Source organism: Thermoascus crustaceus, assembly GCF_041956765.1.
Source record: "Thermoascus crustaceus strain CBS 181.67 unplaced genomic scaffold VTN00scaffold_1, whole genome shotgun sequence".
NCBI lineage: Eukaryota > Fungi > Ascomycota > Eurotiomycetes > Eurotiales > Thermoascaceae > Thermoascus > Thermoascus crustaceus.
In genome coordinates this window covers 3,643,663-3,670,183 of record NW_027192527.1, presented here as the reverse complement: position 1 = coordinate 3,670,183, position 26,521 = coordinate 3,643,663, and the positions used below count along the sequence as shown (strand labels likewise).

Below are 26,521 nucleotides of genomic sequence, written 5' to 3'. Positions count from 1 at the left end.
GTCCTTCTTCGCCCCGAGTCATGGCTTCATCAGAGTCGCTCTATGCCAACGGGACTGCGGTGCAGGCGGCCGCTGATGGGCAGCCCGCTGCGCCTAACGGTGACGGGCCCAAGAGAAAAGCGGAACCGGGCAGCGGAACTCACACGCGCACAAAGCGGAATCGATACATCTCGATCGCGTGGTATGTTGCTCCATTCCCGTTCCCTCCCCCAACGCCATATCCTCTTCGCGCTTTTCTGTTTCCAGACAGCTACGCTGACGGCCTTTGTCACATTCCAGCAATGAATGCAAGAGGCGGAAGATCAAGTGCAACGGCCAGGTGCCGTGCCAGCGCTGCGGCCACTTAAAGCTTGAATGTACGCGACAGCGATCTCGACCCCTTTTCCCTCATTTGATGCCATTGCCGGATCGTTGACCTCCCCTGATAGGCCTGTATGCCCCGAACTGCTGTAGCAGCAATTTTAAGGACTCCGAGTATGTGATTCTGAGTTGTACAAGCCCCTGCTTTGCTGCTGATCAGCTGTGCTATTTTTACATTTCAGGGAGTTCCGGTCTATGAAACAGCAGATCAATACTCTGCAAGAACAGGTCAATTCTCTCTTCACGGACCTTCGTGAGCTTCGCTCCCAGAGACCATTATCGGAGTCGTCGACTTTCGACACTTTCTCCCACGATGCCTCGCAACCCCGGACGGCCTTCCCGTCCGTATCTCCCGCTGCGTCCAAGCCTCGTACGAAGCATCCTCGTTTTCACGGACCAACCAGCTCTGCTTTCAACTTTGACGTTGCCAAGTCGAGCCTGCAGACCATGGGAATCACACAGGCGGAGGATGGGCATGACGACCTGACTACCGCGCAGGCCACACCGGCAGGCACCCCTCCTCGCCAGCTGGCCCCAGCGCCCATGCCTGCGGTGCATCCTTCCAAGGACCCAATCTGGGTTATAAAACGGGAGGAAGCCATAAGACTATGCAGAGTCTACGAGGAGGAGATCGGGATCATGTATCCGCATCTCGACATCGAAAAAGTCATCAACCAGACGAACCTTCTTTACACATTCCTGGAAGCTGCCACTCGGACCGGATTTGCGCAGCGAGGACTGCCCGGTGCCGATTGTTTGCAGGATGACGATACGAATATACTCAAAATGATCCTTGCTACAACGCTGATCGTCGAGGGGAGTGGGCAGAGCGAGCTCGGAAAGCGTCTTTACGAGACCATAAAGCCGGTGATTGAGGCGAAGTTGTGGGAGCCGGTGGATATAAAGACCATCCAATTACTTGCTCTCGTTGTAAGTCTTTTTTGCGACATGGGTATTTTGTACGAGTTGCGCTAAATTACGATAACGATCGCAGGCGACCTACCACTTCCACACTGACGACGATGCCATGGCCTACCGGGTGATTGGCCTGGCAGCCCGCATGTGCCTCGAGATGGGCCTACATCGGCGAGACGCACTAATGAGGTCCTTCCCAAATGAGGAACAGTGGGTTGAGATCAATAGGCTTTTCTGGTGTGTTTACACTCTGGACCGACGCTGGAGTTTCGGGACCGGATTGCCATTCGTCATTCAGGATGACGATATCGATCCAAATTTGCCTGAGCCGGTAATTCACGAGCCTCTTCTGCCTGCTTGCATCTGGCCATCACTAACTGTCATGCCAGGATGGGTCAGTGCCGTATCTGAAGTGCATGGTCGCTTACAACCGCATCAGCTCCAAAATCTGGTATTCTGGTCTGGGATCGGAGGGAACGACTGATGTCAAACGCGACGAGATCGGATTCCTCGACTACCAGGTCCTCCAGTGGTACAAGCAGATCCCAGAAAGTCTGAAGTTCTACTTGGTCGAGTCACCCAGAAACGGGGAGACAGTTAGCAGAGGCCTCCGACGTCTACGCGTGCTGCTGTATCTGCGCATGAATCAGCTGAGGATCCTTATATACCGACCGGTGCTGCATTCCGCAGCCAGTATCGTCGAACACAGAGGCCACGCCCAGACCGTCGTCGACATTGCCAAAGATACTGTCCGGGTCCTAACCCGGTTGAATCAGACTTCTGACATATACCGAACGCAGCAGGTCTGCTTCAACTACTTCCTCGTTGCGGCGCTGGCCGTCCTGTTTCTCGCCGTGTGCCATGCGCCAATAGATTTCAACCGGCAGGTCCGGGATGAGTTCTACATGGCGCTGGATCTGGTAAACGGGTTCAGCGCCAAGTCGTACGTGTCAAAGCGTCTGTGGAAGACGATCAAGGGTCTCCGTAAAATCGGGGAGAAACTCGGTCTGCTCGCGCGCCCCTTCAGTTCGGATACAAACGATCCCCACTCGACAGCCGCGGTGGCCATGGCAGGCCTGGCAGGTCATTCCATGGAGGACCTGTCGATATATGGGCCCCTGAACGGCGTCGGTGAACTAGGAAACAGTCCTACGAATGGGCTGCAGATCAGCCACGAGCTCACTAATTTGTTCGAGGCGGTTGGAGGATATGGCAACTTCGTCGCATCGAACCCGGGACCAGAGGCAATCAATGGATTTGTAGGCACGGAAGGGGAGCTGCAGACTACCGGAGAGGCAATACCTGCGATGTTGGGTACTGAAGGGGAGTTTTCACGGGCTATGAGGGACTTGTTCTGAGCGTAGGAGTTTGGGATCGTCCACGTTTTACCCGGAACATGATACTATCTGTATATAATTTCTTGCTTGCTATTCAATGGCTCAGGGCATCTTACATCGTAGTCTGTTTAGCTGACACTGTCGGTGATGATCGGGTCTAGATCTCGAGTCCAGGCCTCAGGCACGTGACGCAGCGACTCGCCGATCTCCTCGACGACATAAAAAGCTGCTCTAACGCAAGGCCTAGCAGCGCCAGCCAGAGTAGACGTGCCTGCACCACGACTTTCTTTTCCTATGTTTTAATCTGACAGCAGTTTTCGTTGGCAGACGCTGTCCTGCTCCTTTCGCCCTCTGCTGGAACGCCCAGCTGCCTTTGTTCTTAAGCCCCGCCAACCCAATTCCGGGAACGGTCCGTCGAGGACGCACAGGCACGGCTGGAAGATAGACTCCAGGTACCGCCTCTTCTCCGGGCTCCTTTCTAGCGAAACTTTTCCCATTGACCCAGTACTGGTATCCTCGGTCGCGCTCTGTCGATGTCCGTCTGAAAGGATTGGTGTGGCTCATCTGTGTTGGAAGGTCGACCGGCCAACAGCCCCTCATCGCACAACAACGGCCACTGTTGCGCACTGTGCTATGATACCTCCGCTTATCAGATAGAACCCCTCCTTTTTCGCTGTCAGAACAGCCACAGACCTGACCTCGAGCGACACCAGACACACGGTCTGAAGCAATTCGACCACCGATAGTGGTCACGGGGGTGGCCAGGGTGACGCATCCACCATCCATCCGACGAAGAGAGACGGACCACATCCCGTGACGCGTCCGCAGTCGAATCTCAGCGCTCTTTCAGCATCGTGTCGAGGGAGAGAGCGTCGACACTGGCCGAGGGCCTGGAGAGGCTGGACTTGAGTCAACTATCCGCTTCGTCGCCGTCAACGTCCGCCTTCAGCTCCTTCGCCATGTCGTCGTCCGAAGGCGCCCCGGAGTCGTGGATCTCCTCCTTCTGCTCCCTCATGGGGCATGAGTATTTCGCGGAGGTGTCGGAGGACTTTATCGAGGATGACTTCAACCTCACAGGTCTGCAGTCGCAGGTGCCCATGTACAAGGAGGCGCTGGAGATGATCCTCGACGTGGAGCCGGAGGAAGATGAGGATGAGGAGGAAGAGGAAGAAGAGGAGGAGGATGACGATGAGATATTAGGCGACGAGAAGCCGGCCGGGTACCGAAGAGGGGACAGGAGGCACATGCGTGTGGCCAGCGACTTGAGTGTGATTGAGAGTTCCGCGGAGCTGCTCTACGGTCTGATCCACCAGCGTTATATCACATCGCGACCTGGCATTCAGCAGATGTTGGAGAAGTACGAGATGCAGCATTTTGGGGTCTGCCCTCGGGTCTACTGCAACGGGTGCAAAGTGCTCCCCGTTGGACGGACGGATACGCCAGGACAGGAGACGGTGAAGCTCTTCTGCCCGAGCTGCTACGACATCTACACTCCCCCGAACAGCAGATTCCAGTCCGTGGATGGTGCATTCTTTGGGACGACGTTTGGATGTCTCTTCCTCATGACGTTCCCTGACCTGGACATCGGCCCTCGACTCGACCCTGGTATCTCCCCGACGTCGCCGGCTACTAACACGAATCAGTCCCGCTCATCCTCTCTGACCTCGTCTGGAGCCATGACCATCACATCCCCTGAACCGCCACCAAACCAGCCAACCCAGATCAACGGCATGCTGACATCGAACCTCGCGCCTGGCCTGGGTCAGGGCAAGATCTACGAGCCCCGCATCTACGGCTTCCGGGTCTCGGAGCGTGCCAAATCGGGACCGCGGATGAAGTGGCTTCGAATGAAGCCGACGGACATCAACGAGCTGGACGAGACCGCCATATACCACGCCACGCGCGGCGGTGGAGACGACGACGACGGTGACGGAGACACGGAGATGAGCACGGCCGTCACCCGGACTTCACAGCAGTCAGCCATTGAAAGAAGGAAGAAGGCGCCGCTCCGGAGACGAAGACAGCAGCCGATGCCATCGAATAACGCTGATCAGATGAGCATAAACGGCGGAGAAGGCGGGTAAGGCAGGAAGGCGTTGAGTTGATTTCGAGATTTATCATTCATGGACAGAGCATGGAATGGTTTGTTTGATTGATTGATTGACGGATTTTGTGAAACTGTTTTTTCCTATACATTTTTTTTCAACACTACCTACCTTTTTTGCTCAAGTTTTCTAACTAAACTTCGAAAGTGTTGAGTCCCTTGTTATCTTATTTTCTTTCTTCCCTTTCTCGTCCATCTAACTCTCTGCAAATGTTCCTGTCTGCAAAAGGTTCCTTCCTGGTTCACTCGGGGCATAGTCAAGTTTGTAAGCCAGCAGCAAGACATACATACATACATAAACCTGATCTGATCTGATCCGATCTGATTCAATAAACAATCAGAGATCGTCATACATGTGCAAAGAAAAAATCTAGTAATGTAATATGTTTTCTTGATTTGTCTTGTTTTTGCTTTGTCTCATAGACTTTGATGTGGATTAGATACACGTTGCCTAGATAGATAGTATGTTATGCCTATAATATAATATCAATTTTTAGATGTTTGTATGTCCTAGCAAAGTATAGGTTGGGTGCTGTATGTATATCTATCTCTGCCTTGCTAGTTAGGTAGACAATTTACCATCTATCAGCAACGCCACTGTTTTCGAGTCTGGGGGAGCTTTCGCTTCTTTTCTGATTCCGATCAGCTGAGCCAGTCATCTTCGACTCTTCCCCAATAACCCTAGTTAAATACTAGGTAGTTAGGTAAGTGAGAGAAAATTGAACTCGAACCACTAGTCGGTTTGACTAGGTAGGTAGGTAGGTAACTACTCTGTCCGTTAGGTAGTCAGCTTCAGCTTCATCAACCTGACTGACCGACCGACCGACTAACTGCACCTACCCAGCCCAGCCCACGTAGCATGGCGTGGCGTAGCCCTTCGTTTCGCCCTTTTTCTTTTTCTTTTTCTTTTTCTTTTTCTTTTTCTTTTCCTTCCCCCATGCGTTACGTTATGTATGGACCTGCATTGGATCGGGCCGATTCTCAATAACGGAACAATGGTCGAGATGGAAATGAAATCGATGGATGAAGGGGACGGGATCTAGAACATTGGCTACCTAGCTGGATGCGTTAACGAGCTGAGCTGAGCTGAGCCGAAAGAAAGAAGTTAATTCGGCTGTCAAAGCAGGTCTGGTCTGTAATACAAGCACGGGTGGGAGGAATGAAATGCTAGATAGTATGGTATCATTAAGGTTCTTCTTCATGGCGGTGATGGGAACATGGATGGAATGGGAGTATGGTGGGATAGGTAGTAATCTCCTCTCTTCTCTTTGAGGAGAACACACGCTGACTTAAGGAAGGATTTTTTTTCTCTGTCGAAGGACAAGGGCTACTTGGCCCTATTAGCGAAGATGCATACATATATATAAAGAAGTAAACTAAAGTGCGCAAATGGCCTCATATGTGGTATCTCTAGCTACGTAGACATGGAAGTGGCTGTATGGAGATTTGTGAACTCTAGCATGCCTAGTTTTATTGGAGTAGGTGTTTTCCTAGAACCTCTAGAGAATAGAAGTGGTTGGAGACAAGATATATCATACTTTGCTGGAAAGATTTTGTTGTGATTTAATGTACCAGATATAAGTAAGAGAGGTCAATAGTAAGTCTCTGTCTTAGTGGTGGTGGTGTTAGACAGATTCTGCTGTAACTGTGGGCCTCAATCTTAGACCAAGCTCGTCGGGTTTATCTTGAAAGACAGAAACAAGAAGAAGGGATTGGGCAAAGAACCATATAGTAGGCTGTTGGTACCAGCAATATACTGCAATCGCTACCTTGAGTTGACTACAAGATCCTAATCCTATCTGTAACAAGTGCCATTATATATATGTTGGGTTCTGTTCACATTATACTGTCCAATAGATCAAGGTTGAGAATAGATTATGAAGTCAACTGGATCAAGACCTCAGATAGATCAATTTAGGCAATTTAATCTATAGTTATATAACAGAATTCCCCCTTTTCTGCCTGCGTCTGATATATATAAGCTGTGCTATAACACTATCTCTCCACTTAAAATCTTCAGCCTGAAGATTGCTTTAGCTTATAAGTGGTTCCTTTATTTATCTTGTGCTGTTATTGTCACGGAGTGGCTCCTAGGGAGCATTCTAGGAGCCAAACCGCTGCGCTACTGGCAAAAGACTAGGATACGAAGCCAACGGCTTCGTATTGCTCTCGCTTATGTAGCTTCTTGCCACTCCGTCACAGTTATTCCTTCTTTTCGGTAAGTATTTTCTTTATTATAACTAGAAAGTATAAGCAGAGTAACTAGAAGACAGAATATTCTTTCTTAGATATAAAGGTTAATCTTCTAGTGAACGAGGACAGCAAATCAAGCCTCCTTGTAGAGGAGCCTGGCCAGAATAAGCAGGGCAAAAGGGATAAGGTTAGGAGAGAAGAATCATTCAGAAATCAAAGAAAGAGAATTAAAGGCTTAATTAATATTGAATTCTTTTCTGTACTCTTCTGATTAGCAACCCTCAACAGTAAATCTGTCCACATAGTGATGAAGGGAAAACTATCCTCTCTTATTTCTGACTTCTTATCTCTTGCTTGCCTTCTTATTCCTAGTACAAACCACTGCTTATTGGATCTGCAGAACTCTCCATTACAATACTAGAATTAATAAATAAACTATAAAATTTTAATCTCTATAATAGAGAAGCATTATTATATATGTACTACTTTCTGTCTAAAATCATCTATATATTAAATTAGAAAGTACAGATTATAGAGAATAGATTATAGTAATTTAGTTATATAATATCTCTTCTTCTCTTTCCTGCAGAATGCCTAACTAAATTAACTTATTACAGTAAAAAAAAGATTCTATACTTACCAACTCTTAATACTTACCTATTCTTACTGTAGCAATTCCCCTCCAGACAAGACAAGACTCAAATAGAATAGGGAAACACAATCTCTAACAATATTTGCTTATAATGCAGTTGGCATGGAAACAGGCCATCTGCTGGCGGAGGACCCCCTGCGCTCACTCGTCTTTGAACAATCTTCAACGACAACAATGCAAACAGAACTACCTATCTTGGCATCCCTCGATTGTTTTCTGTGATTCAAGATTCGATTGAGGGATAAGTACAAATTGAGGTATGATTTGTTTGCATGTAATTTTATAAATTAGGTAGTATAGAAATACCTACTTAATTGTACAAATGCATATGTAGTATGCGATTATAGCCTAAATTGACTCGGCGAAGAGACATAACGAGCAAGACTTCTTACATTTTTTACACTTTTAGTACCTATAGTTGGAGAAGGAGGCTGAGTACTAGGCATTATTAGCCATACCCTATATGGTGGGGTTTCAGCCACACGAAAAGGCTGAAGCATAAGTAGTCACATACTAAGGTAACTGAACGATGCTACTGTACTTCTCGTCTGAAGTGTATATGACACTGTTTGATTTGAACATTGGATGTTTGTCTTGAGATACTAAATTTGCATGTTTGACTCATTCAAGACTTAAGACCCGTCATAGGAGCATGTTTAAGGAACTATACGCAAAATAGAGTCATACTGTACTCCACAAGAGCTGTGCGGCTCTTATCTCTATAGAATACCTATCTCTGGATACGGTGCATGCGGAACTATGGATCTGTAGGATGATTTGTAATCGATGAGGGCCTCCTCCAGAGGGAAGATCATTACTAATCGTAAAGACTGGGGGATCCTGGCAATGTACCTACCTTGTAGACTTGACTTCTATTAGAGTTCTAACGAGTTTCCCTTTCCAGCTGAACGGACTGTAGAAAAAGGCGGAGTTGATCTCTGAACCTAAAGCTCAGGCCGCCCAGGCGACCAGTGATGTCACTAGTCAGGCGTCCTGATAGTAGCAGTCGCACTTAGCCTGGAATGTTGCAGGACAGACAGAACAGGAGCGCTGATCGTCAGCATTCAAATTTGACAGCTTGAGACAGCTGTCCACTGCTACTACTCTACTTTTAAAGCCACACCAATCGACAACCGGACCACGCGAGTCCGCAGCACAAGGGGTAACCTGGTAAATGCACTCACTCACTTCCAGCCTCCCAACCGTTTGCGGATAGGGCTGAAATCGCGTGGTGGTGGTGCAGGATTCTTGCATGAGAACTTTATCACTGGAGTATCCGGACGTTCGCGAATTGTGCAGCCCGAAAGTCAAGGGGGCGGAGGAGGGGCGAAAACAGAAAATACGACGTGTCCACTCACTGTGCGGCTTTGCTTCCCACGCCCGTCTAGACTTATGCGTACAGTACGAGCCTCGACGAGAGAGAGAGAGTATCACGGGAGGAAAAGCGACCCTCCGAGCTGGCTGGACTTTGACCGGTAGCCTATCATGACTGGCTGGTTGGCCAACTGTTTGCCAGCGACATGAAGGGCCAAATATTGGCAGCAAATGACAAAGATGGACGATATCGACCGCTCGCTTTTCAAATTAAGTTGGGATATGGTGTCATTATCGCTGCGATGCACGCAGAACGTGGAATGGAATAGTAGACAAGTCATCTGGGGCAGATAGCATAGTAGATAGAGGTGCCTGATTCAGAGGAATGAGTCTGTGTAAAGGCCGGATCCCGGTCAACGAGGCGTGGTTTCTCAGAAGCGATATGAATATCAAATTAACCAGTCGAGGCGTCAAGAAGCGAGCGCTGGGTACGAACGACCCCGGGGTAAGAAAGTCAAAATGTTACTCGATTTGGCGACAATTCCGCTGCCACGTAACGTCAAGAACGTGGTTCTGCTGTCAAAGGGAACAGGTTGGGCGATATGCATCGTGTCCCGCAACCTAGCCTCGCTAACTGTCCCCTAAGGATCTCTTGAGATCCCGGCGTCCCAACGAACAGGTAGGATAGGGCGATTGGAAAGGCCCTCCACACCCGCTGCTGCACGGGGACAGAAGAAATCCTTCCCGCGGTCACGCAAGACGAGAGGAAATTGGCGGGGATCTTCAGGCAATCCGTCCGCGTCGTCTGTGGAGGCGCAGTGTCTTGAGCGCAACATCCGTTTGCCGCTGCAATCCGCGCTTCCTGTATTCCTACCGTGTGTTTCTACAGCTGGCCGCCTCAATGGATCGCATCGGACCATCGTAGCACGCGGGTTGTCCGCCGTGCGATCATGATGAAACAGCAATACGCAGAGACCGGGATGTGCCGACTCGCTGCTCGGGCTTCAAGTTGCTCCGACAAAAGCCCGTGCTGTCTCGATGACATTCCTTCTGCCTAGGTGCGCATGACCGTCTAGCATTGATACCATTGCAGGATAACCAACTACCTAGGTAGGTCTTCTTAGCTATCAGTTAATGCTACGCCGGACTCGGTAGCCGATGCTGTGAGGCTAGCGTATATATCACAGTCGGCTACTGAGATCCTGTATCTGGGGGCCAAGAAAACGAAAAAAGACACGGCCAATGGCTGTCAATAGCATGGATGATTCCGGAACAGATGAAGGCTGTGTGGTTTGCTTAACATTTCACTTGACCAAAAGCAAGCAGAATGCGGTCTCTCGCCGATGTTTTACATCAGTTGACGCTCGCAGATGTATCTCTAGGCAACAGTCCAAGGTTAAAATCATCCAAGAAACCAAGACTAGATGTACAAATTAAGAAGAAAACGTAACGCCCGCTAATGCATCTGCCTCGTATTCTCGAGTCCCATATTGACAAAGAGAAGAGAAATCCTTGTCATGCTTTCCATCCAACATCCAAGACGTGATACATCAGTCATATGTCTTAGGAATATTACAAATTTCAATCTTCAACGTCTCAAAGCAAACGCAACTCTCATAAAATCATCATTTAGACAAATGATAGACGGTGAGGTGAGCAGGGATCCGATCCTGGGGTGACGGGAAAGGCGTTTACTGATCCTTCCGGAGTTGTGGATCCTGAATGATCATAAGGGTAGCAATGTGTGAGAGGTGGAGTCTAGCCGAATCGTTCGTCAGCTCTCTGCTGTAGCATGCATCAGGAAAGGATAAATACAGCGAAGGAGGCGATAAGGGAACTTACCTGAAGATTTGACCCGGGCTGTGCATGCGAAGTTGCAGGGAGATCGATGCCAGCCATCGTTGCATAGCTCATGCTAAATGGGCTGAGAATGTCTTCTTCCACAAACACATTTGCGCGTTTTATTGACGTTGTCGATGACGTTACGCTTGGGGGAAGCGGCTCAAGATACTGACCCTGCATTGTTGAAATATCGTTGTATGGTGTTGTCATAGAGTGATAGACACTGTGCTGAGGGTACACTGATTGCCCGTATGTTGCGGGATACGGGTACGAAGGATAGGAGAACGCAGGTGGTGGCGATGCTGAGAGCTGCCTCGTACTCTGGTGGGAGAACATGGGCCCCCGGTCATCTCTGGCAGGGTAACAGTCATTTGTGGAGAGCAGCTCCGGTGAGGCGTTCCAGTGCTCGTTAGACTCAGAATTTGAAGAAGTGCGGTCCTGGGACCGTGAATTTTGCGATTTTTTCGGTTTCGTCTGTTCCAGCTCCTCATGTGACTGCTCTGGAGAAGCGGAGGCGGAAGCAGCCCTTCTCTCGAGATCTTCGAGGCGACGCTTCAACTTTTTGCCTGTTTTGATTTGTTTAGTAAATGGGTCAGGTTGTCATTGTGGAAACGTTCACTCACGGTAGTTACGCTGAGCAATCCGATTCTGGATGCGGCGCCTTTCAGCAAGATCCGAGATCTTCGTCCAGTCTTCATTCGGGTTTGCATTGGCGCTGAAAGCACTGCTGGTGCCATGATTTGACGAGTATCTCGGCCCCGTAGGACTCGGGTATGGGTAGTTGTAGTTGTTAGCACGATGCATGTTGTGGTGTTGCGAGCTTATATGAATGAGTATGATTAAAAAAGCAAGAGCAGGTGTGTGTGATAGAGTATAGAAGAATCTCCAAGCGGGCCACAGGGAGCCAGATACAGGATATATAGACCAGGCAGCCAGCTCGGGCGTGTGCTTCTCCGGGACAGGACATGTCGGATGGGTTGGAGTATTTAACATTGCACCTACTCCGTAGTCGCCGATCAGCTGGAAATTCCATAGCTAGGCGTGCTGCCCAAGCTTCGAGTCTCCTTCCCGTATGATTGATGCGTCGCGATAAAGGAGATTTCCGTGCTCAGAAAACAAGCAGGGGTTAGGTTCCGATGTGTAGGATACGGTCGAGCACCGGGCCTGCTAGGGCACCGCTTGGCGATAGCTAAACCAACGGCCGGGGTTATTGGAGTTAAGACCCCTGGAAAAGGGAGGCCTGCAGGAAGTGCACGCGTCCAAGCCTCGAACGGCCCTTTTCAGGTAAGACCAGCAAGATAGGGACAGGCCGCCCACGTTGTCAGCACCGCAACTCGGTGCGCCTTGCGCTGCTAGCGGGGCCCGTTGGAACAATTGCCCATGGTTGTCAACTCTGCCATTAACGTAGCACGGCTTATACTCAATTCGACCTTGGGGCGGACGGTCCGTGAATAGAACACTCCCTTAGGGCTGCAGTTCTGCAGAAACATCTTCGCCGCTTTTCCCACTGGACAGGCACGCTCGGTTGGCTGTCACCAAAACGTTCCACGCCTTTCGAGTAAAAGTTGCGTCCCCAGGCCTGCTGGACGAGTAACTCGAGCCAAGCCCAAGCTGCTCGAATACGGTCTGATGTCAAGACCCAACTCGACCCTGCAGCCAGTCTAGACCGCTTTGCCGGTCATCGTATCAAAGAATGATGGCTGTGCGGCCATTCAGATACCCAACTCGGTAATATGACAATTGCGCTACCTTCTCTTTTCAGCTACCAGCGCGGTGCAATGACGTCTCTCAGTGCACTGTTTCTCGTTCAGCTATATCCCCGCACTCACGAAGTGCGTAAAGATCTCCATTGCGAAATGACACTGGACGCCAGTGGGGGCGTGAATGACTGTAGTAACAGCCACCGGGTACATTGTACTCACTTGGGGTACCGTACGCCTGCGGCCAGAGACTGCGGCTGAACCTCAAGGTACATCAGGGAGCCTGTTGCTTCAAGCCCCTCCCACGGACTGGTTCGAGCGTGTCCTTGGAGGACAGATGTCCGAGCAACCAGATGCTGTCCGGGACGGACCGTTGGCCTGCGGTTGTCAAACGAAGATGCTTGATGCATGGAATTCGACCGACAGCACGCGTTTGAGGGGGAACACTGGGTCACTTGGCATCTGGAACGCACATGCTGCAGGGTTACAGCCTGGCGTCTGGCGGTCTGAAACGCGAGCACGGCCGAGACTCTCCAGGGCTGAAGCCCAAGCTCGGAGCCAAGAGCAGATAGGGTCTGCTGCTAGAGAGACCGGCGTCAAAGCAGCACGCTTTGTCAGACAAGTCTAAATTTGACTACACTGACAAACTGCCGATTAATAATCAACATGATCTCGGAGCAGCGCGTGGATGATGGATTTGACATCATTCGTGATCGAGTTCTGCTGCTCTGGGGTAGCGGACGCCTTTCTAACCACATCAGGAAGTATGCCTGTTTACCTCCCTAGGTACCCGCATTGTGAAGGGCGCGCGCTCTTCCCCCTAAGGCACTTCTGTAGCCTCGTTCAGATGGAAAGCTATGAATGCACTGGACCATTTTAATCTACATTTTTTTATCATTAGGGCTTCCCTGCAATGCAGACATGCTAACAATGCATATATCTAGGTACATACTTCAAGTCCGTGTAGGTATGGATTGCTCTCAGTGGTTTTAAGTAAGCAAAATCTTATGAGCTTTTAAATATCCTAGAGGGAATCTCCTTTTTGCCTAGTAATGAGCAGATATAAACTTGTATGTACAAGTTGCAGCGCCCTCTAAACTGTAGGACAAGGAAAACTGGTCAGCTGATTTCCTTAAACAGAACTGTCTTCAGGGCTAGACCGCTCAATATCTCACCCGAGCTAAGACCAGATTTCCTTTTTCTTTTCTGTTACTATCTTAGTAGCAACAGACAGATAAGCATGCATCTATTTACGTGCTCTACCACTGAAATAAGATCAACTTCAGCTACCACCTGAATTAGTAAGTACTCGAAGGACCCGAAGATATGGTCACCCAGATCTTGGGGATCTGCATCCTGCGCAATGGCTGACATCTTACACCTGGCGTCTCCCGAACAACTGGCCCTGGGTTGCTTGTCTGACGCGGACATTGGACAGCGTCTTGATCAAGCTTCTGTGACGCGTAGGGCTGATGCACCCCGACTGGCAGCTGCGCAGAGTTTCTGGCCTTTATTTTTATCTCCGTCAAGAAGGTGAGCACGGATCGGACGTAAGAGCGTTAGGTCAGACGGCTAAAAGGGACTAAGTCTCGGGTACCTATTCATCGGCGTTGGCGGACATGCTAACATATTACGCCTGCAGGTTAGTCCAATGTGAACTATTTGAAAGGAAGCCCAGTTGATCTACTTATTTAGGATTTGTTCAGAAAGGAATCTTGCTAATATATTGGTTCTTCTTCATTCTGTTCTACAAGAGAGACAGCACCTGGATTCTGTGCTGCTGGGCCTAGGAGAGGATACCTGGACATGCAATATGCAACTCTATCCTCTGCGCCTGGATAGACTACGTAGTAAGGTTTCGCAACTCATAAGCGTCACTGGGCGATTGTTTCTGTTTCCGTTTTGAGGAAATGGGCAATATGTCTTGGCCAACATAGAGACCTCCTCTGTCCTACGGGAAACCTCTCGATTTCTAGCATAATATCAGTTGGCAATTGCACTGCCTCATGTTTCCCTGCTTGCTCGAAATTTAGCATCGAGTTAACAGGATAGGGATCTCACTATCTCCACCACGTGGAAGGAATGGTCGAGAGTCTTGCTTACTACCTAATATAGTAGGACGACTTGTATCGTTGGCTCCTAAGTCAAGCACTATTCCAGCGGTGTTTGCGGTCTCCTTTGCGAACTTTGGGTCTTGATGTGTTATGTGATACTTCCTATATAGGTATTTATGTCGGCTACGTGGTATCTATGGATCCAGGGATGGATATACATTACCATATTAGGAAGTGTGTATTATACCTCGCCAGATGGAATAGTTCTCCGCAGATCATAGCGGATGCCAAGCATTCGACGGAGCACTCCGCACCCCACACTCCGCTAAGTTAACATCTACCACGGCTTACAAATGCCTACTACTGCGTAGGTAGAGACATTGAAAAGGGAATTCTCTACAGGGCCACAAGGGGCCAAATGTGTGAAAAAATGCGTCTGGCTTGCCTTTGGAATTCCTTGTCGTCCTGGCTATAGCGTCACGAGCCATCATTAGCATCGTCAGTTAACTTATTTTTCGGGGATGACAAAGCGTACCGATAACCCCTGTCAACCCAAACGATAGCAAATCCCGCCGGTGATAGCAAAATGAACAACAATTCAGCTGGTTTCAGGGGATGAAGTACAGCTCCTGCATTTGAGGATGTTTCGTATATCCGGATTCCTACAGGACAAATCTTCAGTGTCCAAACCGTGGCTCTACTACTGTGTACGATTGGTGGCTTGCTGCGTCGGTGAACCGGCCCAGGCCCGACAGAGCTACTACCGGATTGGGAAAATGGTGGTCGAGGCCTCCCGGCGCCGGGGTCTCTGCGGGCAGGACGGCGAGTCGGACAGTCGACACACCGACTATATCTCAGACCGTGACTCCGCCGTAAGGCAGAAGAACGGACGAAGGCTTCGCGCCTCGTGCTCCGGCTGCAGGGCTCGGCCGAACCTCCACCACGGTGGGGCGCGACGAGTGCGTCGGCATAACAGCCTGGCTCTCGACTGGCCCGACCGCCGCTCATCCCCCGCTGCCACGCCGTAGGGCTGAAGACGCCGCCGCACGTCAGTCGCGTCACCGGCCATGCTCCCGGCGGCCTCCACTTTCACTTCCCCAATCCCCGGTCTTTCGAGGTCTGCTCTCGAGAAACAGGTGTTAGGGATTCGAGAAGTCCTCCGATGTCTCGTTCCAAGAGCATTGGTCGCTCGGGATTCATCAACCCGTGTGACCATCGGATTCAGCTGCGTCCAGGTAGAATACTCCTTCAGTTCACCGTCACAACACCGCTGCTGTGTTGGTGGGTTCTCGAATGGACCATAGCGTTTTCTATACGAAGTACGCTGCCGCCAGCATCCCAGCCACTGGTGATCCCTGTGTGTTCATGGATTGCTCTAAAATTCGCTTCAAACGTACAGTAGAGGATGCCTGCACAGCATCTCCTGACCCTTGGACCTGCATGGCCACGGTCTTTGGAACATGCATCGAAGATTCCATATCATATAGCGCCTTTCCGAAGCGCCCTTGGCATTGTCATGTCGCTATCCTGACCGCCATGTTGCGACCTACTGGGGAACTGGTTCGGTTTTGGAGGGCAACGGTTTCGGCCTAGAGTTATGACAAACTACGGGATATTTTTATTTCTCTTTACTATCATTACCCTAGGCCGTATACACTCCGCGTGCACTACCTACGTCCGTCAGAAGCAGGCAACCATACCTAATTCTCCGTGGTTTCGGAATAACATTAGCCCTGGCTTGTCTGTGAGGCCGATGCGGCTGCGGCTCTAGAGACTCGGCGGAAGCAACATTTTTGTGGTTGCCGTGCTCTCGTCTCTTAGAAACATTCCTGGTCTTCTCTGTATTAGTGACATCTCAGGATATGAAGCCCAGCAGGCAAAGCATGCCATAAGCCCTACAACAACGTGACCCTGAACAGATCGATCTCAGGGAGACGTATCTTGTCCATGTGTTGGTGACCTGTCATCTGGCATTAACAGAACATATATAAATTGAAAGAATACTCTTTCAAAGTGTCTCCCAGAACCGCCATTCCTACACTGATTCGAAGACGGATCTTCAGAAGTGAACTAGACAGATCGATAATCTTGCTTTGGACTTAAAAGTCATACGTCTTCGTTTCAGACAAGGATATTCTATCCTTCAGCAGACCAAGCGGTATAGTACAGATTGAATACCCTAACCATGCCTGTCGCGTTAGCAAGGAGCCGGTCTGTCAAGAACGTCTAGACCGATCAGGACACGGGACCAGATGATTCCACAATGTTGGGTCCAATCTTAAGATGGGGGCGTGGCTTATACCTTCCTCCCTTCAGCTGGCATGGATAAACCATGCAATATGCCAGGATTTAACCACGTGGCTACAGAGCATAAGATTTTCCATCAATCTCTCTGCGAGTTGTTCCTTTCCGTTTGACCCAAAAATAAGCAGGGACACCAAATCTGACAGGAGGCCCCCGCCCCGGCCAACGCCAGTCTCGCCAAACACAGCAGAAAAGCTTGCGCCCTACTACTTTTTAAGCTCGGCCTATAAGGAGTAACATGGAAGATGAAATCTTCCGGGCCACGTTCTCAGCTGGTATGGCGTTCCAGCTAAACCGGATACGACCAATGCTCTTCTTGGATATGTGGCTTTAACCCCACGTTTATTTCTGTTTTAAGCATCCGTATAGGTCAAATGTCGAGTTGTTAGATGCGCTACTGCCATTCTTGCCATTTTTCTATTTTTCCTTTCTGTCTGATTACCAATCAATAGCCCAGTTGTTCTTCCTTCTTTGCATAATGCAACGCGTCGCATGGGTGTTATTCTTGTGATTAAGGTAGGTTGCTTTTCATAGGTGCCTTCTGGCTTCCCCTAGTTAATATTACTATCAAAAGGGATTCTAGTTGTTCTCTGGAAGAAGAAAATGCTAACAGCTTCTCGTTGCTCCATTAAGTATCTATACAATATGCAGTAGAAAACTGCATCGTAGAAAACCAAGGTCCTGACTGGGGCGTAACAACTTATTCTGCTTGGCTACCTTCCTAGAAATATACCTGAATCTACCGGCGAGTTCCCAGAGATTACCTTGAAACAGGAGGCAGTCTTGCTCTCCGGTAAGTACCGCAGAGGTCGCCCAGAGCACAATCATGGCGAGTCTCTGCACAACTTTCCCGTACTAACCCAGCCTGCAGATTAGCGCAGACTAAGTACCTACTCTCCCCATACACTAGTTTAACGGTTGGGGTATTTATCTGGGAGCTTCAGGGATCCATGTAATTTTGTATTCCCGGTGAATAGATTAGGTAGACGGCGAGTAGGTGATGGTGTATACCAACGTACTACCTATGTTTATGACATATCTAGTTGACAAATAGGAAGGTCAGAGTTATTAGCTCAGTTCCAAGAATACGTTTATCTGATTGTTCTATTTTTGAATAACCAATATTGCAGTTTCCAATTATATTGCTCCCCACTGATATTCTAAGAATATATTCCTCGTCAAAGATTCCAAGCCTCTTTGCTTTGCTTTTCACGGGCCGCGTCGCCTTCACTCGAGCTTGTTGGTATGTATTGCGGCACATTCTTCTCTTGTTCTTATGACATGGCTTCGTATACGCAGTCCCCTTGTCCTAAATTGAGGCGAAACGGAAACGCCAACACATCCATCAAGGTTCAGCACCCCCCCCCTGGGACTATGCTTTTTCCATTGCCAATTGCATCGTGAGTGTTATTTCCACACATCGATGGTCGGGTCTTGAGGAACCAACGCACTCACTACGAGGCGGAAGCACGTCCAGGGCATCCATCCATCCAGTCTGGACTGCTCGATAGAAGATGAAACTTTGGTACCGAGGACTAGGATTCAAGCAGTCCTGTTTTTTTGCGCCCCACAAAGTATCCCGGCGATACTCCAACGGTCGTCTTGGCCAACATTATTGAAGTGGTTTTGAGACGTGGAGACGAAATAACCGTTCCCTGGTCTCTGGGCCTGCCTGCCCCGACACCAACAATTGCTATGATTGCAGCCTGCTTCTCCTGTTTACTGCTGGTTATCAGCCTCGTCGTCCCCGCAGACCCGGTGGTGGTCAGCGGGCCAAACGCAAACTCCATCCATAACTCAGCCTGATACCGCAATTGACCCGGCGGGCCGGATCTCTGGGCGCCTACTACAGTCCTCATTACATAGCCTTGAAGTTAACGGCTCTGGCATTCGGCAAGCCTAGCCTTGCTCCAACTTCCAAGGCGTTATTAAATTTGTGGATGGGTTACACGCCACAGCAAAAACCTGAAGGTGTGGACTCCAACCTTGGAAATCATCCCGTCCCAAGAACCTGGAAGCAAGTCCCGTAGGGGATACAAAAAGCAGCTGATTCACATGTGTTTTTTGTTTTTCCATCCAGTATAGCCAGCGTAGCTTGGGAGCAGATGTGAGTGTGCATACGTAGTGCGTACGTATTTTCAGCGTGGAGTGTCACAATTATTTTATCAAATGGAGAGGCTCCCACTGAGCGGACAGAGCAGAGAAATATACCTCGGTCTTCCCCGCGTGATTGGTCACCTGGTCGTATTTATCAGATGTTGTGCGACACTGCTATTTCACAGCAGGAGCCAATTGACGTGAGGTGTTTTTCCTTGGGACGTTGGACCCTCTATGTCGATCTGGAAGTTGCTTGAATTTATACGTAGACGTGGTTTTCTTCAGGTATGCATGATATACTTCTTTCCTTACCACCTAGCTAGCCTGTTTGATGGACTACTCCGTTAGGTCCTTATCCAAGTATGTTACCTACCTACCTAGCTAGCCCCAAATTCGATTTCTCAGGATTCCTCCTGTGCCATCAAATTAATCACTAATTCACAAGGACATACATGCTGTAGCCAAAGTTGGGCACGTTTGACGGCATCACATCCATCCCCGTCATGGAGGCAAGGAGATTCAACGAAAGTAATTCGTTTCACTTATTTGCACTACCTACCAACGATCTGCTCGATCGAGTCTTTACAGTACTGTGCCATATCCTTTCGGCACCCCCTTTCCCCTGTTACCTACCTACTGTCTTGGCGGATTGCTATTTTATAGCCATGTGATTTTGAAGATATTGGAGGGTACCCCGATACTATGATAGGTCACAGACCCAGATTGCGACGCAATATAGCAAAAGTGGCAAGGTGGGTAATGGCTTCGACAGGACAAGGGGGATGGGGGTACCGAAAGATATGGCAACCCACTTACTGTATACATCTCTTCTAATTAATCCAAGACTTTACCACCGCCGGGGTTGGGAAGGGGGTGTCACCATCCCGCCCCTCTCATCCGCAAGCCGAGCTGAATGTTCAATTGTGGACGGAATTCACGGCATCCCCAAAACTTTGCTGTTGCCTTCCAAGACAGACAAGCCAAGGCTTTCCTTGCCGCGTATGTATGTCTGAGAAAAAGAGAGGAAGTCACTGTTGCACCCCCGAAGCACATAGCTGTATGGAGAAGTCTCTCTTGTCCTACTCACATCAGGTCGGTTAGGTAGGTGGTCACCATTTTGAAGATATTCTTCCAACCACTCACTAAACCCCCTTCCTTCTCTCCCAATTTTTACACCGCATATACTTCTCCAGCCATTCCAACCCCGGGTAGCTACAAGTTGGGGTTACAACCCAACCCGGGGCAGGTTGTCTCGTCACAAAGTTTGATATTTGTCAACTTAACTTACTGCCCTAAAACCCTTGTTCAAGACATGGCATGACATGACACAATCACGAGGGCCGAAGTTTCTCCGCAGCGATGGGTGATGCAGGGCGAAACAAACAACTCCTCGTGAATTTGAGTAATGCCGAGGAATGATTGATTAAGTTGAAGGAGGTGATGACGGAAATTGAAAGGAGTACTTGTCTCTCTGGACCAGACTGGACGAATGAATAGATAGGGGGCAGACCCCAGAGGAAGCAAATCACTTGAGATTTGTCTTGTTCAACTCGGGTAATTAGGTGAACTTCTAGATGATGAAGTAGGTGGTTCTGGAGTTTAAGTAGGTATGTACTCAGTAGAGAACATCTAAGAGAAATGTTCCCTCTCCCCTTTATCTGGGAAGCTATCAGATAACAAAAGAATAGATAAGCACACCGCTGGAACTGAAAGAACCTTGGCTTACTTTTACTTAACCAGGTTATCATAAAGAATGATAGAAATGTATAGATCATTCTACTTACGGCCTACTTAAACAACAGTTTTGCCCTGTCAGTCTCTCTCAGTACATAACAGCCAAATCTGCCTTCTGTAAAGAATATAACAAAACCCCAACTACAAGGATTTCTATAAACTTGCATATATTTCAATTATAATAATAAAAAAAGCCATAATCAAGGCTGTGAGCAGAGTCAAGTTCCTTGCTAACTAGGCTCTGGACCTTAAGTAGCCAGCCTATTGAAAATCATATCATGCTTCTTCTGCAAGGTCCAAGTAGAAACTATTAAACTTTGAACGCAGAAGGAACGGAAATACTGACAGGATGCCCGAATCCATCTAATGAAGGGTTTGACCAACTACTTAGCATATCATGATAACAAATAATGGTGGTAAGGCGTATCATAGTGTGGTAGCCGTCATATCCCAACGTGACATATCGGGGCTTGAGCCAAAATATCATAAGAGGCGGGCATTTAGACATGGAATATAGGCGCCATGTGAGAGAGAAAAGCCGGAACGCGCAGATATGATACTCAGCATACTGGAGTACACTAGTTACAGAATCAAAAAGGGCTGTGACGAGGATACCCTAGCTCGAGCCCCAGATTAATTTGACTGGCCCCATATTCCTGAAGAGCAGTACGCAGTATATCAAAACAAAGTTTATGAAGGACCCGTGATCAGATACGAGCCACCAAAGACAAAAATGTACTCTGCTCTAAAAATCAGACTGCAAAATTACGAGAAATTGCTGTCGTGGTCACCTAAACGTAGACATGAACGTCCGCCGAATATGCAATAAGGTTATAAAAGCGCAAATCGTAAGAAAAGGACAGACGAATACTTTTGGCGAGGCAGAGTGCCACTTTGGGCTGCCATTCTAGACGAGGTAGCTAAGATGAAAGTTAATAAAGTGTGTCTCAACGCGGGTGCAGCAAGCAATGGAACTTACCTCCACGGGTGCTCCACATCACCATACTGGATCTCCTCGATCCAGTTCTTCATACGAAGAGCGATCTCTCCGGCTTCCTCGTTCTCCTTGAGACCGCAGTCCACCAGCTTGCCCTTGTAGCTGATCTTGCGGACGGGGCTGACGATAGCAGCAGTTCCAGCACCGAACACCTCGAGCAGTCTACCCTCAGTGGCAGCCTCCGCCACTTCAGACATCCTGATCTTCCGCTCGGACACCAGCCATCCTTCTGGAACCAGTCTCTCCCTTGCCAGACCAAGGACGGAGTCTCTTGTGACACCCTCGAGGATAGTGCCATCCAGAGGGGCGGTCACCAGTTCCTTCTGACCAGTCTCCTTGTTCTTCAGGGCCATAAAGAGGTTCATTGTACCAACCTCGGTCACGTATTCCTCCTCTCCAAAGAGCCAAAGGTTTTGCTGGAAGCCCCTAGATGCCGCTTGAAGCTGGGGCACTATGCACGGAGCATAGTTGGCACCCAGTTTCTTGTCTCCCACACCACCTGGCCATGCTCGCACCGCGTAGTCAGTGGCCTCCAGCGAGACTGCCTTGAAACCAGTAGGGTAGTAGGGGCCCACGGGACTAGCGATAACGTAGAGAAGTGCAGATCCGGGAGGTCCAACGCCCAGCGTCCTCTGGGTACCAATCATGGTCGGTCTCAGATACAGCGAGTATCCCCGGGCCCTGTGGAACATGTCAGTCGACTAAGCTATCAGACAATGAAGACATCAACTGACTCTGGAATGAAACGGCTGTCCAGCTTAACCAGCTCGCCAATCAATTTCGTGAGAGTCTCCCCATCGAATGTGGGCAGAGCAATTCGTGCAGAAGACTTGTTGAGACGCGCCATGTTCTTGTCAGGTCTGAACAGTCGAATGCGGCCATTTTTATCCTTATACGCCTTCATGCCCTCGAAACATTCAAAAGCATAGTGGAAAACACAGGTTGCTGGGTCGAGACTAAGATTTTGGTAAGGGGTGATGCGAGGAGCTAGCCATCCGTCGGAGGCCGTCCATTCAATGGCAAGCATATGGTCTGCAGAAAGGATTTAGTGTTAGAAGCTGTACAGATGCGCAAAAACAAACCATCCTGAAAGGAATCTCTTACCAGTGAAAGTCTTTCCAAAAACAAGCTCCTGTGGCGGGAGGGGCTCTTTGGGAGTCGTCGTCTTGGTGATAGTCAACTTCGAAGCGTCGAGCCCAGGCAGCTGCGAGTCAACTCCAGGCTTTACGCTGTAGGTTCTCTGCCATAGCCGGTTCGCTGCAGCACTCTGTAGAGACACTGTGCGGGATAGACGATTTGTAGACCGCGGCACTCCGCGGGCCAATTGACGGACTAGCCTCATGATTGCGGAGGGGCTCGGCGGATGAGGAGGGGAGAAGGATGCTGAAGGGAAGGGATGGAGAGAAGAATTGAGGTCTGGGGGGGGGAAGACCAGGGAGAGGAGAGGAAGATAAGAAGGAAGTGAGTAGGCCACAGAGAACGAATGACTCTTCGCGGCCAACGGAGCTGTGCCTCTCGCGATACCTCCGTTATGCTCACCGCGGCTGGCCCACGGAGTTTCTCCTCGCTTGGCTCCGCTTGGACCTGCCGGCCGGGCCGACGTCGGACTTTGTGCGCGGAGATGCTTCTGATTGGTAATGCTCCACGTGAGCGCGGGACGGCGCCCTATAACTCACGTGACTGAGCATGGACAGCGTGGACGCGCGAGATCGAGAGCGGCGTTTCGAGCCGGTCGTGCAGCGCTGAGAAGATGCCATGCGGGTTCCCGGACCATGATGAACACATTGAACGTAAACACACTCCTTCGTGGATGGTGTTGAACACGTCTAGTTTTGCTTTGCCCCCGTCATTCATCACATGACGAGTCCATTGGGGGCCAGAGACATGACTATTTCATCGCCATAAGCTCCGGGTGGAAAGAACGCAGCCACAGTCCATTCCCGTTCGGGGCTCCCCTTTTATTATCGGAAAACTGATCCATCATGTTCTCATCACTCAAATCGCTGAGCTCCAACATCTCAGCAAATTATCAAATCTCCCCTAACCCTACCGTGGTCTCCGGTTCCTGGAAGATCCATGATGGAAAAAAGAAGTCCACCGGAAATGCCGCGTCCATCTTCATTTTTGATCGGAAATCTCTGGAGCCTCGCTCGGGTGGCTTCGGTAGCAGGTCCAGCTCTTCCCAGACGAAGAGGCTGCAGGAAGAGGCTGTAGAACGGCTAAAGCGTGAGGCCAGCAGTCTCGCCCGTCTGAGACACCCGTCTATTCTGCAGATACTAGAGCCTGTGGAGGAAACCAGAAATGGACTTATGTTTGCAACGGAGCCCGTTACTGCGTCTCTTGCAGGACTTCTGCATGAGAGAGATATGCAGGAGAATTCTGCAGGAGTTGGATCGAGATCCAGTCGTTACATGGTGGAGGAATCTGATGGGACCAGAAGAAGAAGGGACCTCGAGATAGACGAGATCGAGATCCAAAAAGGACTGCTACAGATTGCAAAAGGCCTGGAGTTCTTGCATGAATCGGCCGGTCTGGTCCACGGAAATCTCAATCCAGAAGCCATTTATATCAATGCCAAGTCTGATTGGAAGATCTCAGGTCTTGCATTTGCAATGCCCCCCGACTCCTCAGGGACGCAGTCACCACCTGCGCCCTTTGCTCTGTCTGAGGCTCTATATCAGGACCCAAGGCTTCCGCAATCGGTCCAACTGAATCTGGACTACACATCACCCGACTTTGTCTTTGATTCAAATGTGACACCTTCGGCGGACCTGTTTTCTCTCGGACTTTTGATTGTTGCTATTTACAACTCCCCACACGTCTCCCCTCTTCAAACCCACTCCAACCTCAATACCTACAAAAAGCTGCTCAGTTCTCCCTCCACTACCCCTTCGCAGAGTAACGATTTCCTGTCTTCGAGACCGATACCCAAAGATCTGGTCTCTCACGTCTTGCCCAGATTGATCACTCGGCGGCCCGCCGAACGAATGAATGCCCGGGAGTTCCAGCAATCCCAGTACTTTGATAACATCCTGGTGTCGACGATTCGCTTTTTGGAGTCATTGCCAGCCAAGACACCGAATGAGAAGTCCCAGTTCATGCGTGGACTGCAACGGGTGATACCGGAATTTCCCGTGTCGGTATTAGAGAGAAAGATCTTGGGAGCTCTGCTGGAGGAGATGAAGGATCGTGAACTGCTCCCGCTTATTCTGCAGAATATCTTCAAGATCCTGAAGAAGCTCCCCAACGGCCGTCGCGTATTTCCCGAAAAGATTATTCCGCGCCTGAAAGAAATATTTTTGACCGGCGGAAACAAGGGAGCTGCCCAGGAACGCGATGCCAAAAAAGAAGCTGGTCTTATGGTCGTGCTTGAAAACATGAATCTAGTGGCCGAACATTGTTCTGGCAAAGAGTTCAAAGATGGTTTGTCTGTCTGCTTTGAGTTGACATCCAGTGTAATACTAACTGTGCACCAGATATCCTTCCAATAATTCAGCTGGGAATGGAGTCCTCAACCCATGCCCTGGTGGACGCGGCCATGAAATGCCTGCCAGTGATGCTCCCTGTTCTTGATTTCTCAACGGTTAAGAACGAAGTATTCCCGCCAATTGCTTCTACTTTCAGCAGGACAAGCAGTCTCGCCATCAAAGTTCGTGGTCTGGAGGCTTTCGTTGTACTGTGCGGAGGTTCCCTGGACAAGGAGACGGGGCCTGAAGACGACCTATCTGGCGTGGTCCAGGAGAAAAAGACCAAGTCAACTACGGCTTCGATTTTGGATAAATACACTATACAGGAAAAGCTTGTTCCGCTATTGAAAGCGATCAAAACGAAAGAGCCAGCTGTTATGATGGCAGCCCTGAAGGTTTTTCGGCAGATTGGCAAGATTGCGGATACCGACTTTCTTGCTTTGGAAGTGCTCCCTATACTATGGAGTTTCAGCCTCGGCCCTCTTCTGAACCTCGAGCAGTTTGAAGAGTTTATGGTGCTGATTAAATCACTTTCCAACAAGGTCGAACGTGAGCAGACGAAGAAGTTGCAAGAGCTGTCCTCCGCAAATGAGTCTACCAGCTTCAAAAGTGGTACCCAAGGTGCTTTCGGGGGCGCGGGCGACAGCAGTGGATCCGATGTTGATGGCACAAGGAATGATTTCGAGCGTCTTGTACTTGGCAAGACTGGGACCGCCAATGCTAAGAATGGCGATCTCTGGGGCGATTGGAGCTCAGAACCTTCGACTTCAAAGACTTCAAGCCAAGTAATGACGCCAACATTTTCCTGGTCATCAAACGTGGCCGGCTCGGTTAACAGGTCAAGCGGCACATCGATCCACAACACCGTTACGACGCAGGCAGGTTCGAACTCCCGTTCCATCACCCCTGATCTTCATATTAGCGCCTTTCCATCTCTCGAACCGACGAACAGGCAGAGCTCTTCCACTGGGCAGTCATTTCCTGCCCTGCAGCCGGCACCCGCGTGGAACTCTAGCTCCATTTATCCCCAGCAAAACCAGCCGACTGCTTCTAATGTTTCACTGGCCACACTGGCAAGTATGAAGGCTTCGAATTCCACGTCCTCGACCGGGCATGTCCCACAAACTCCAGATTATTCGGCATTTACTATCCCGCCACCTCCTCCAGCGAACAATCAACAATCTAACCCTCCATCCATTCTGCCACCGCCAAGCTCGAACAGTCCCAGTTTCAGCCAAACCCAATGGGGTAGCATAAGTACGGGACATAGTGCATTTCAGAATAAGCTCTCTACGCAGCCTCCAAGACAGCAAAAGCAGGGCCTGGACAAATACGAGAGTCTCCTGTGAACAAAGATTTCTTCCCTTTTCAATGCAGGGTATTGATACAGCTGCAACGTCGATGCATGATCATTATTCCCTGAAGGGGGGACTTGCTGCTCAGTCCTGTGG

General features: G+C 49.5%; 8 protein-coding genes across 8 annotated transcripts; 3 read left to right on the top strand and 5 right to left on the bottom strand.

Moving 5' to 3' along the window:
• Nucleotides 1–20: 20 nt before the first annotated feature.
• On the top strand, nucleotides 21–2,633 carry VTN00DRAFT_1285 (uncharacterized protein; the record flags this gene model as incomplete). Its single annotated transcript, XM_069427375.1, has 6 exons — nucleotides 21–181; nucleotides 280–356; nucleotides 429–474; nucleotides 543–1,290; nucleotides 1,355–1,606; nucleotides 1,665–2,633. 6 exons carry the CDS (start codon nucleotides 21–23, stop codon nucleotides 2,631–2,633), a joined length of 2,253 nt encoding a protein of 750 aa, XP_069291987.1.
• A 107-nt stretch (nucleotides 2,634–2,740) lies between these two features.
• VTN00DRAFT_1284 (uncharacterized protein) lies at nucleotides 2,741–3,422 on the bottom strand (the record flags this gene model as incomplete). Its single annotated transcript, XM_069427374.1, has 2 exons — nucleotides 2,741–2,883; nucleotides 2,942–3,422. The coding sequence occupies 2 exons, from the start codon at nucleotides 3,420–3,422 to the stop codon at nucleotides 2,741–2,743; spliced, it is 624 nt and encodes a 207-aa protein (XP_069291986.1).
• Nucleotides 3,423–3,571: 149 nt separating this feature from the next.
• On the top strand, nucleotides 3,572–4,696 carry VTN00DRAFT_1283 (uncharacterized protein; the record flags this gene model as incomplete). Its single annotated transcript, XM_069427373.1, has 1 exon — nucleotides 3,572–4,696. The coding sequence occupies one exon, from the start codon at nucleotides 3,572–3,574 to the stop codon at nucleotides 4,694–4,696; it is 1,125 nt and encodes a 374-aa protein (XP_069291985.1).
• A 5,808-nt stretch (nucleotides 4,697–10,504) lies between these two features.
• VTN00DRAFT_1282 (uncharacterized protein) lies at nucleotides 10,505–11,521 on the bottom strand (the record flags this gene model as incomplete). The annotated part of the gene is made up of 3 exons (XM_069427372.1): nucleotides 10,505–10,633; nucleotides 10,718–11,283; nucleotides 11,341–11,521. The coding sequence occupies 3 exons, from the start codon at nucleotides 11,519–11,521 to the stop codon at nucleotides 10,505–10,507; spliced, it is 876 nt and encodes a 291-aa protein (XP_069291984.1).
• A 660-nt stretch (nucleotides 11,522–12,181) lies between these two features.
• VTN00DRAFT_1281 (uncharacterized protein) lies at nucleotides 12,182–13,124 on the bottom strand (the record flags this gene model as incomplete). Its single annotated transcript, XM_069427371.1, has 4 exons — nucleotides 12,182–12,343; nucleotides 12,438–12,462; nucleotides 12,640–12,998; nucleotides 13,062–13,124. 4 exons carry the CDS (start codon nucleotides 13,122–13,124, stop codon nucleotides 12,182–12,184), a joined length of 609 nt encoding a protein of 202 aa, XP_069291983.1.
• Nucleotides 13,125–15,148: 2,024 nt separating this feature from the next.
• VTN00DRAFT_1280 (uncharacterized protein) lies at nucleotides 15,149–16,420 on the bottom strand (the record flags this gene model as incomplete). The annotated part of the gene is made up of 5 exons (XM_069427370.1): nucleotides 15,149–15,318; nucleotides 15,363–15,781; nucleotides 15,869–15,907; nucleotides 16,172–16,300; nucleotides 16,371–16,420. 5 exons carry the CDS (start codon nucleotides 16,418–16,420, stop codon nucleotides 15,149–15,151), a joined length of 807 nt encoding a protein of 268 aa, XP_069291982.1.
• Nucleotides 16,421–21,513: 5,093 nt separating this feature from the next.
• VTN00DRAFT_1279 (uncharacterized protein) lies at nucleotides 21,514–22,945 on the bottom strand (the record flags this gene model as incomplete). The annotated part of the gene is made up of 4 exons (XM_069427368.1): nucleotides 21,514–21,526; nucleotides 21,586–22,284; nucleotides 22,338–22,635; nucleotides 22,708–22,945. 4 exons carry the CDS (start codon nucleotides 22,943–22,945, stop codon nucleotides 21,514–21,516), a joined length of 1,248 nt encoding a protein of 415 aa, XP_069291981.1.
• Nucleotides 22,946–23,585: 640 nt separating this feature from the next.
• Nucleotides 23,586–26,419, top strand: VTN00DRAFT_1278 (uncharacterized protein; the record flags this gene model as incomplete). The annotated part of the gene is made up of 2 exons (XM_069427367.1): nucleotides 23,586–25,026; nucleotides 25,080–26,419. 2 exons carry the CDS (start codon nucleotides 23,586–23,588, stop codon nucleotides 26,417–26,419), a joined length of 2,781 nt encoding a protein of 926 aa, XP_069291980.1.
• Between the last annotated feature and the right edge of the window lie 102 nt (nucleotides 26,420–26,521).